General features: G+C 41.2%; 2 protein-coding genes across 3 annotated transcripts in view; one reads left to right on the top strand and one right to left on the bottom strand.

Moving 5' to 3' along the window:
• AMPH (amphiphysin) overlaps positions 1-12,211 on the bottom strand; it is a 214,624-nt gene that overhangs the window by 139,802 nt on the left and 62,611 nt on the right. The window lies entirely within an intron of this gene.
• Positions 9,960-10,422, top strand: LOC138439718 (small ribosomal subunit protein uS8-like). Its single transcript, XM_069588820.1, has one exon. The coding sequence runs from the start codon at positions 9,987-9,989 to the stop codon at positions 10,377-10,379; it is 393 nt and encodes a 130-aa protein (XP_069444921.1). The 5' UTR covers positions 9,960-9,986; the 3' UTR covers positions 10,380-10,422.

The following is a 12,211-nucleotide window of genomic DNA, read 5'->3' as shown; positions in this document are numbered from 1 at the left end:
CTTCATCCAAAGAAAGTTTATGCTACATGCTTTATTTCACTTAACCCTCATGAAAATTCTGTAAGGAAGGTAGCATTACTGGCCCCAATTTACAGTTGACAATAGAGGCTTGTAGGTAGGGAATAAATGGCCCAATGTCACATAGCTAAAAAATGATAGTGCTAGTACCAGAAACCGAGATCTATGCTTTTAATAACCTATCACTTCATGATGCTGAGCTTGTTAGATGATTTCAAGTCAAGAGACCACACGTTCTTTCCACCTCTGACATCCGTGGCATCTATGCATATGGACAGGTGGCTGGCCAGACTTCTTAACAAGGTCTTGCTTTATTTTATGTCCACTCATAAGGCTCACAGGGCAGGTGCATGGTTATTTCTATGTCAAATCGTAAGTAGGCAAGTCATTTAAGCTTTCCTGCAGTCATCTTTACCATATGGAAATAGGTGCTGAACAATGAACAGTAAGTTCTCATTCAGCTTTGATGTGGGCTTGTATAGTAATTACCAACAATCAAGTTAAATGACCAACACTTGGTTCCCCTCATGAAGCTGGACAGTAGGGTCTGTCTCACCCTCTGGAAAGTGTTGTCCTTCCATCCCAGGGAGGGGCCAGCACATAAGTTGTGATCAGCACAGACTCTGTCAAGTAATACTGAGTGCCAAGCCTGAGCCAAGCATAGTGTTAGGCACTGCAACAGAGAAGAGGCAAAATGCAGGATTCCTGAGCTAACCATGTTTACAAAGAAGCAGAGGACATGAGATAAACTTCCTGAGACAAGTGACTGGCACACAAGTAACCCTAAAGGAAGAAGGCAGGCAGAAGTCCTCTAGCTCAAGGGGCTCTGAACGTGTAAATGAAAAATGCTGCCCGCCATATCAGTAAACAAAGGTGTTGCAGCCATTAAGCCGCTACAGCCACACCAGATGGCGGCCTGAGGCAAATCAGCAAGGGGACAAACCAGCTGCCTGCGGCCAAGCCCTCAGCCACTACAGCCATCCCAGTGAGGCACCCTGAGGGGACTCAGGCTGAGAAAGCACAGGATACTGGCCCTAGGTAGCTGAGGTGCATATCAAAAGAATGATTTTCATGAGTCCAGATGCCTGCATTTTCCCATACACAGAAAACTGCTAAATTCATTTTCTTTATTTAACAGTAATCTTTTGATGCTTCAACTACCTTTGTTGAAGTTTCTTTGTTACAAAAACTCTGACATATCCTGGGTCCTCCCTCACCTCTTGCGAGCATTTCCTCAGCACTATCTGAAAGGCTGTATCTCAGGCTTAAGCCCTCAGTTTTGTCCACCAAATAAAACATAATTCTCAGCTTCTAGGTTGTACATATTTTTCAGTACATGCTATGTCACTTCAGTTGTGTTGGACTCTTTATGACCCTATGGACTATAATCCACCAGGTTCCTCTGTCCATTGGATTCTCTAGGCAAGAATACTGGAGCTGGTTGCCATGCCCTCCTCCAGGGAATCTTCCCGAACGTCCATCTTCCCTAAAATGCATATGTTGAAGCCCTTACCCTCAAAATAATGGTATTTTATGGAGAAGCCTTTGGGAGGTGATTAGATTTAGATGAGATTATGAGAGGAGAGGCCCCTGATGGGATTAGTACCCTTATACGGGGAGAGAGAGACTGTTACTCTGTCTCTCTCTATATGCACCTGCTGGAGGAAAGGCCATGTAAGCGTATGGAGAGAAGGCTGCTGCCTATAAGCTAGGAGAGAGCCCTCACCAGACAGCAAATCTGCCTGCAACTTGCCCTTGCATGTCCAGCCTCCAGAACTGAGAGGGAGCTGTTGCTTAAACTCCTCAGTCCATGGTATTTTGTTACAGGAGCCTGAGCTGACTTAGAAGGCTTTCCAGAAGAGATGGGACTTCAGCTGAAGAGCCAAGTACAAAATAAAACGAGGAATTTAGATGGGTGGAAACAGAGGTGGGAAGAAAAGAAGCAAATCTTACGATGGATGGAAAAGACTAGAAGAGAAAAATGAAGAAGTTAGGAAGGCAAGCAAGGGGCAACTTGCTTCCAGTAAAGAAGGAAAAATACATCCTGTCCAATCCTAAGCAAAATCCACTGACAATTTCAATTCTTTCAAACAAACCGTGATATTCAGAAGAGAAAGCCATCACTCCCTGGCAGCATCAGGCAGCTGTCTGACAGGGTGAGGACATGCTAACTGCTCTGCAGCTTCCTTTTCTCATTAAATCAATTAATTTTAAAACATGGCTCAAATTGATGTCATTTACAGTGCTGTGACAGCATCAAGATGGAATTGCTAGTTCATAAATATTTATTATCACCTACTGACAAAGCAGAAGAGAAGAAAGGGAAACTGAAGAAACACTTAAAAGCCTCCCACATCATGAACGTGACAGAATTAACGCAAAGGTACGGATTCTCAAAAACATGAAGAGGTATTAAAACTCACAGCCTAGACTTCTGCAGAAACATTGGCTTGTAAGAAAACATTCAAAGGAACCATGATTTGATTACAGAAACTAGAAGAGGAGGGGAAGGTGGGAAGAGGGGCATGGAGAGAAAGCAGAGCTGAGGGGGTAAGAGAAAGGTGAGAAAAAAACAAATGCATCTTTTATTTGTAATTTGCTACTTCAAGAATACAGCAGCAAAACGAACAAAGAAAAAACAATGTAAGGGGTGTGTCTTCACACTTAACTCTTCACCTTTTTTTAAGGGAAAAAGATTCCCTTGAAACAGAATTTAAAGCCATGATTAGTCTCAAAGGCATCTTCCTTGAAGGCTTGTCTAAGTTCTTCCTACAAAGCATCACCACCAATATCTGAATTCCATAGTGGTCCCTTGAAGTCAACTACATTTATACCCAGTTGGGAAGTTAATTGTTAAGTATTTCATGTTTTCCTATTTGAATTAAATCATATTTTCTAAGGAGAAGGCATTAGAAAGAGATTTTTCACACTTATCATTTATTTATTAGATGCTCACTAAGGATTATTCAAGCTGAATTTAGAAAAGGCAGAAGAACCAGGGATCAAATTGTCAACATCCACTGGATCATCGAAAAAGCAAGAGAATTCTAAAAAAAAGAAAAATCTACTTCTGCTTTATTGACTACAATAAAGCCTTTGACTGTGTGGATCACAACAAACTGTGGAAAATTCTTCAAGAGATGGGAATACTAGACCACCTTACCTACCTCCTGAGAAATATGTATGCAGGTCAAGAAGCAATAAATAAAACCAGACATGGAACAGCGGATTGGTTCTAAATTGGGAAAGGAGTATATCAAGGCTGTATATTGTCACCCTGTTTACTTAACTTATATGCAGAGTACATCATGCAAAATGCCAGGCTGGATGATTTACAAGCTGGGATCAAGACTGCTGGGAGAAATATCAATAACCTCAGATATGTAGATGACACTACCCTTATGACAGAAAGCCAAGAAGAACTAAAGAGACTCTTGATGAGCGTTAAAGAGGAGCATGAAAAAGCTGGCTTAAAACTTAACACTCACGAAAATCATGGCATCCAGTCCCATCACATCATGGCAAATAGATGGGGAAACAATGGAAACAGTGACAGACTTTATATTATTGGGCTCCAAAATCACTGCAGATGGTGACTTCAGCCATGAAATTAAATGACGCTTGCTCCTTGGAAGAAAAGCTATGACCAATCTAGACAGCATATTAAAAAGCAGAGACATTACTTTGCCAGCAAAGGTCCATCTAGTTAAACCTATGGTTTTTCCAGTAGTCGTGTATGGATGTAAGAGTTAGACTATAAAGAAAGCTGAGTGCAGATGAATTGATGCTTTTAAACTGTGGTGTTGGAAAAGACTCTTGAGAGTCCCTTGGACTGCAAGGAGATCAAACCAGTCATTCCCAAAGGAAATCAGTGCTGAATATTCATTGGAAGGACTGATGTTGAAGCTGAAGCGCCAATACTTTGGCCACCTGATGCAAAGAACTGATTCACTGGAAAAGACCCTGATGCTGGGAAAGACTGAAGGCAGGAAAAGAAGGGGACAACAGAGGATGAGATGGCTGGATGGCATCACCGACTTGATGGACATGAGTTTGAGCAAGCTCTGGGAGTTGGTGATGGACAGGGAAGCCTGGCGTGCTGCAGTATATGGGGTTGCAAAGAGTTGGACACGACTGAGGGACTGAACTGAAGGCCTGAATGACTGATGATATAAATGCATTGCATATATGAATGATGAATGAATGAATGAGTTGTAAGTGACTAAATGGATGAATGGGTTCATTCAGGGGCAGCTTGTTAACTGCATACAGAAATGCCCCAGAAGAAGCAACAGATCTTTAGGGGAAAGCCTTTCTAATTCAATCCTGTTTCCTTAATTTGTTTCAATCATTTATTCTCAAATCCTATTTGAGAAATCAGTAGGCCAACACCAGTAATAAGAACATTATGATCAAATAACTTCATTTCACGGTATTCCATAAGTATCCATACCATATTTTCCCAGAAGGCTCTGTAAAAGTAAAGGAGTTAAGGAACTTCCTCAAAATCACAGGACCAAATGGTAACACAGATGAGATTTGAATCCAGGAATCTGATTCCCAGGGCCTGAGCTTCTTATGCAGTGAGGTGCACAGTCTCTCTTAGAGGCACTCATTAAGTATCTGCTGGACAAAAGATTTACGGAGAAGGCAATGGCAACCCACTCCAGTACTCTTGCCTGGAAAATCCCATGGACGGAGGAGCCTGGTAGGCTGCAGTCCATGAGGTAGCTAAGAGTCAGACACGACTGAGCGACTTCACTTTCACTTTGCACTTTCATGCACTGGAGAAGGAAATGGCAACCCACTCCAGTGTTCTTGCCTGGAGAATCCCAGGGACAGGGGAGCCTGGCGGGCTGCCGTCTATGGGGTCGCACAGAGTTGGACATGACTGAAGCGACTTAGCAGCAGGACAAAAGATTTACATGAATCCATGACCTGAGATTTTAAAACACCTTGAGGAGAGAAATAATACATTTTTTTTAATGAATCATTATTTGAAAACAATAAAAATAATCCCAAAATAATTAGGAATAAATCTTATTTAGCTATAAATGCTCTATTACAGAAAACACGGAAAGTCAAAAGAAAACAAAAATATCTTATAATCTCAACAACCAGCAAAAACCACTATGAGCATTTGGGATATTTCTTCTTTTTCTACTGAAATGACTCTTTTATATAATTGGAATAATATTTTTCTTAAAATTAAAATGGCTATATAATTTAATAATCCAACCCTCATCTATTTTGGCTGATAAATATAATCTGCATAATATGATCACTGAAAAATAATTTATGGCACCTAAGCCTAAAACCCAGCACAGACTTTATGCACAAATACCCTCATCATAATTGCTAAATAAAATGCAATGCAACATTATGCATTTTATAATCGGATAAAGTAATTTCTTTTGAATCACCATACACTGAAACAATCTCTAATGCTAGTTAACATTTACTTATAAGTGGCCTATGTTTGGCGCTTTCTAGATGGCTCAATGGTAAAGAATCCGCCTGCAATGCATGGGACAGGAGACACGGATTTGATTCCTGGTTGGGAAGAGCCCCTGAAGGAGGAAATGTCAGCCCACTGCAGTATTCCTCCCTGGGAAGTCTCACAGAGAGAGAAGCCAGGTGGGCTACTGTCCAATGGATCACAAAAAGTAGGACACGACTGAGCACAAGTACAACTTATGTTTATATGTGCATTTGTATCAACATATACTGTAAGTACTGTATTTCTGTGCTTGTTCATTTGTCCTAAAAAAAACAAATACCAGTTCACATCATATGAAAACAGAACCACCTGAGAGAAGTACCTGCATTCGTGCAAAGCACAGTCAAACAGAAATGCGGGGAGAAGTGTCGGGGGAGTCCAAGTAACATAAAGAATAACAGTGGCAGGGACAGAGTTTCTTCCACTTTCTAATAAATTTCTTCTTTTAAAAAGGTATTTATTTATTTATTTGGCTGTGCTGAGTCTTAATTACCGACTCGATGGACATGAGTTTGGGTGAACTCTGGGAGTTGGTGATGGACAGGGAGGCCTGGCGTGCTGCAATTCATGGGGTCGCAAAGTCAGACACGACTGAGCGACTAAACTGAACTGAACTGAACTGAGTCTTAATTACATCAAGTGGGATGTTTTTTAGTCATAGCATGTGTGATCTTTATTTGTGGCATGAGGGACCAAACCCAGGACCCCTGCATAAATTGCATGGAGTCTTAGCCACTGGACCATCAAGGAACTTCATCCAATAGATTTCTAATAAATAAACTCCATATTCCATTTGATTACATATGAGAATATGGAAAAACTCTTTTTTAAAAGAAATTTGCAAAGAGGTCAGAATCCAGAAGGGGCATCCCAGGTGGCACAGTGGTAGAAAACCTGCCTGCCAATGCAGGAGATGCAAGAGATGTGGGTTCCATCCCTGGGTTGCAACCTGCTCCAGGATTCTTGCCTGGAAAATTCCGTGGACAGAGGAGTCTGGAGGGCTACAGTACATGGGGTGGCAAAGAGTCAGACACAACTGAGCAACTAAGCACATATGCACACAGAATCCAGAAAGGCTTGGGAATAAAAGCCAACCAGGCACAGAGGTGGGGAGGTACCGGCAGAATAACTGTTGTGAGAGGCTGGTTATGAGTACCCATCTGAGTGGGGACCACAGCACCAAAGGTGACAGGAAAGCTGCATGTGTAAGTCTTTTGAGTTGTTCTTACTTTGTTCTTTTTCATTAATATAGAGATGGAAGCAATTTCCCTAAAACAGAGAAATGGAAAGTCCCAATTATGCTCTACGTGTAAGGGCCCAGGTTTCTTGGAAATAAATTACAGAAACAAATGAAGCACATTTCTTCCATCTAAATGGTAATTCTCCATGACAGCACACATTCTACATAACACTGTGCCCAATGCAAGTGGATGTCCAAGTAGATTCTAACACAGCAGCCTGCCTGGAAATTGCCCTAATGAATGCTGGAAATTGGAGGTCCCAGACTTTGGGCCAGGGGCAATGTTCAATTCAATCCAAAGCAGCCCTTTGGTGGAGAAAACATACTCACAGGAGTAACTTTACCAAGAAGATCTTATAATAAGTAATGTATTCCATGGATTCCACATTAGCCATGGAGACTAGCTGGTGAGGCCAGTCTTCAAGCTTCAGGTAATTTTTTATTTTATTTTTGGCTGTGTCACACAGCATGTAGGATCTCAGTTCCCTGACCAGGTATCAAACCTGCCTCCATTACTACGGAAAAACAGACTCTTAACCACTGGACCACCAAGGAAGTCCCTATGATGCTAATTCGTGAGACAATATATCATCGTCCAGAATCCAGCCAGGTCAGCTGAGACCCGATGTCTGTATGAATCAGAAATCAGAAACCACTTATTTCCCATCCAGGGGATGGAGGAGCTGAGAAGTCAAAGGGACACGTGAGAGTTCCAAAGACTAGCAACAGGGAAAGCTACTCCCACACCAGAACTGGAGAGACCCCAGGGCCAAGGTCAGCTGACAGAAGCTGGCACCATCGTTGGCCAGCTCATGGAAGCTGGACCCAGGAAGGACACACAGCTGCAGCTAAAGGAATCAGCCCAGGTGAGGTGGAAGAGAGAGGACTACCCTAGTCTCTCCCTTCACCCTCCATCCTCCACGCTCCAGACAGAGCCAGGGAAATAGAGATGGAAGCAATTTTCCTAAAACAGAGAGACAAAAAGTCCCAATGGCCAACACCAGCCAGAAGCCAACTGACAGCCTGGGAAATGGAGCTTCAGGGTCCGGCTCTTCCAATGCAGAGAGCAGAGGAGGGTCAGCATCTGCCCCAGAAAGGGCATTTGAGGATAGGGAGGCCCTTGCATGGCATCACAACGCTACCATTCTCAACTCCAAGAAATTGCTTTCTTGTGATCTGCTTTAGTGTGGTGCCATCAGCCTATACCAAGAGAATGAAATGCACCATTATCATTAGTAATAGTAGCATTGACAAGTACTGGTCTTAAGACTAGTGATCATTGGGACTTTCCTGGCAGTCCAGTGGTTAAGACTCTGAGCTTCCAATGCAGGAGCCACAGGTTTGATCCCTGGTTGGGGAACTAAGATCCCAAACTTGGCAGAGTCAAAATTTTTTTTTAATTTAATTTTAAAAAAGATTGCTGATCAATCTTTTTATACATTGCTAATCAATATATAACCAGTAAGTACCCTCTCTTGAAGACCCTGAAGATAATTTTTTCCTCTGTTCTCAGTTATCAAAATGACTTGCAAGGCCCTTAAGTAAGTAGGTAGATTCAGGCTTATGGACAGTGAATGCTGAAACTGCACTGTGACTCCTCCTCAGTCCTCCTCAAGTGTTTCTACTTTTTTTTTTTCTCTTATTTCTAATATTTGCTATTTTGCATTACTGTAAGCTGATAAATCATTTATGAAACAAGCAGGAAAGAAATACATACATGTATACACACATATGTACACTCACAGAAGTGTGCATCCATAATTTTGAGCATGGGCTAATGGCAACCATATATAACAGAACATAAATCCAAGGCATGAGTTTTGGTATCCTGCTAAATTGTGTTGGAAGGTTATCATCTCTTCATCTGTCAGACATGTTGCAACTATTTATTCTGTGTTTTTATTTACTTTTTAATATTGTAGATATTTATGCTTTACTTGGTTGACCTAGCCAATACAGATGTTAATGCTTATGTAGCTGAATCTATCAGTGTTTTTTTATTTTTTATACTGACTGCAGGCTTAGGGAATCTTTTCTGATCTTAAAATCAGATAAATATCCATTGCTATTTCCTCCTGGCTATTTCATGGTTTTTTTTTTTTTTTTTTTTTTTATTTTTTTTTTTATTTTTTTTATATTTTTTATTATTTTTATTTTTAGTTTTTTATTTTTTACATTTTAAAATCTTTAATTCTTACATGCATTCCCAAACATGAACCCCCCTCCCACCTCCCTCCCCATGGTTTTTTTTTTTTAATTAAAAATATGTAAAGCATAATAGTAGTAGTAGGTAATAAGAATAATCACAAATATAATAGTAAACATCATCACCATCATAGTGAACAATTACATGGAACCTAATTTGTGGTAGATACACAAAGTAAAATTTAAACATTCTAAACTATAATTCTAAACAGTAAATAATGCAAAAGCTCATTTAATTCTCACAACTGTCCTAAACAGCCTTTACTACCATTCCAATTTTACAGGTGAGAAGACAGACATACAGAAGGGAGGGAATTTGAGCAAACCAGGAAGTGGCAGAGCCAGGATTTGAACCAGTGGAGTAGGAAACCCACTGGTGGCAACCCACTCCAGTATTCTTGCCTAAAAAATTTGGTGGACAGATGAGCCTGATGGGCTATAGTCCATGGGGTGGCAAAGAGTCGGACATGACTGAGCACACAGGACGAGCATACAAGGCTGGCTCTAGGTTCTTGGTGCTCAAACATACCATGCTGCCTCTGGGGTGGATTTTGACAAACAGTGCAAGACAAAGATCTGAAAAGTACTTTTTGTCTTTCCTAGGTAACCAGCTAACAATTCTAGCAACATGACTGAACCATCCTCACCTCCCATTGTTAGTTAGTGATATCAACTTTATCACATATAATCTTATTTTCCCTGACTTCACCTATGCAAGACAACAGAGACGAAGCAGGACCTTGCTATCTCCATTGTGGGTTTCCAGAATCACTATGGAGGACAACTCAGCAGATAATCTATCAAAGTCACAACTGGAGACTTTGGCCCCATCAGCTCCTGGTGAGGTCCACTCAGACAGCAGGATCCTCAACACACAAGCGAACATTCCTAACAACACTGAAGACTAGAACTCCAGCCAATTATTGCTCTCTCCTTAGAATTCCTCTCATTACAAGATTTAGGAAACCAAAAGGAGAATCACAATCAGAAGCCATCTTTCCGCCATCTTTCCGTGCCGCCATAATGGTGCGCATGAATGTCCTGGCTGATGCTCTCAAGAGTATCAACAATGCCGAGAAGAGAGGCAAATGCCAGGTCCTTATTAGGCCGTGCTCCGAAGTCATCGTCAGGTTTCTAACAGTGATGATGAAGCATGGTTACATTGGCGAATTTGAAATCATTGATGATCACAGGGCTGGGAAAATTGTTGTGAACCTCACAGGCAGGCTAAATAAGCGTGGAGTGATCAGCCCCAGATTTGATGTACAACTCAAAGATCTAGAAAAACGGCAGAATAACCTGCTCCCATCCCGTCAGTTTGGTTTCATTGCACTGACAACCTCAGCTGGCATCATGGACCATGAAGAAGCAAGACAAAAACATACAGGAGGGAAAATCCTTGGATTCTTTTTCTAGGGATGTAATACATACAAATAAAATGCCTCAGAGGACACAAAAAAAAAAATCAGAAGCCAATGCCACTTATAACAAAGAAATAGCTGGCCTGAAAACTGTAACAAACCAGTCACTAAAACTGTAACAAACCATCCACTTACTACAAATATATATATATATATATACACACACACATATATATATATATAAATGGGACAAATAAAAGAATGAGAGCAGTGATAATGACCAACATTATCCTTATGCCTGCTATAGGTCTATGGGGGAATTTTTATGTCTTCTAGGCTGTCTATATTTCTATAATTGGCACTCATAACTATTATCTAAATAAAAGAGGCATTATTAAACACTTCACAAGGAATGAATAGGGCAAGTAAATCCAGATCCCAACTGTCCCATTGCATCCTTCCTCTATGAACAAATGTGCTCTAGGCCCTACTCTGTGTGGAACCTACATCAGGCACTGGGGATAGAGAACAAAAAGTGTTTAGTCTCCTCTGCAACAATTTTATTTTTTTAACCTGGAAAATATAGTCATGAATATTTTGTGATTAAATGTCAATTTCATAGTGTTTATACATGTACAAAATGGAGAGTGAACACGATGTGTCACAGCCAGGATTCGAAAGGAAGCCATCAAAAGGCAGCGTGATGCTCTCTCCACCTTGCCTGGCACTCCCTAACCCACTGCCAGCCTCTGCTACCCACCCTCCCGCTGTTCTTATGTGACATTCACCTGGAATAAGAGCCAGAGAGTGGAGGTGCCTCCCCTGCCTGGCCTCTCCAAGCCTGACAGGGCCATGGGGAACCTCCTCCAGCCAGTGCTGTAGTTTTTACGCCTCTTCCCTAAATGACTTTTACAAGGAAACCTGTCCACTGATAAACACTTTATAAGCCTCTGGTCCTGACTACCACTGGAATTTCTAAACACCTTGAGATGTGGCACTGTATAAGATCACAGTTCAAAACCAGCAACTAAAACACTGTCACAGAAAGCCTTCCAAGTGGCCTCCCAATGCTCAAGAACTCAAAACCTTCCCCAGGAGCCCATATCACTTTTGAAAAGTTTAGGGGAAGGAATGGGGAAGGAAGGCAGGAGTGAAATAGAATAAAAAACTTCCTAACACTGAGCTCCACAACTCATACTTGTAATTTTTCTTTATTGGTTCTCCTGGTTCATTGCTTTAGGGCAGAACTAATCCATTCTCCACATGACAGCCCTTCAAATGTTTGATTTGATATCTTCAGATATTAAATTATGGCAATTTTCTTATAATGTGTTGGTGTTCTATCTTCATTATTTTTTCTTGTTTCCATACTTATCCACCTGAGGATACCTAGAATGAACCATCTGGGACCTTCCAGGAAATCATCTGGTTATGAGAATTAGATGCCCAGACAATGCCAATCTTGTCTTATTTATCAAGTGAGAGTACACAGAGAAAAGGCAAAGGGATGGGGCATAGAGGGTTGCTTGTTGTTCTTTTCCATGTCTGTTTCTAAAGAAAAGGTTTAAGGATCAGGCAGAAACCCCAGCCTCATGTCTGAGAGAGAGAGAGAGAGAATCTCCGCTTAACTCTTTCCTGGGTCTAGCACAGGGAAAGTGAGTGGCATAACACAGCACGTGCATACAAACACGGACTTGGAGACAGAATCTGGATTCTGCCATGTTAACAGCTGTGCGATCTATGGCAAGACACCCTTTCTGGACTCCGTTTATAAACCCAACTTATAAAATAGAAATGATAAACTCTACCCGATAGGTCTGCTTTCAGGAACCAAATGAAATGACACAGAGGGTTCACACATAATATACTCTCAGTAACTGGCAGTCA

This window comes from Ovis canadensis, chromosome 4, assembly GCF_042477335.2.
Source record: "Ovis canadensis isolate MfBH-ARS-UI-01 breed Bighorn chromosome 4, ARS-UI_OviCan_v2, whole genome shotgun sequence".
Taxonomy (NCBI): domain Eukaryota; kingdom Metazoa; phylum Chordata; class Mammalia; order Artiodactyla; family Bovidae; genus Ovis; species Ovis canadensis.
This window is presented reverse-complemented; position numbering and strand designations above follow the sequence as displayed.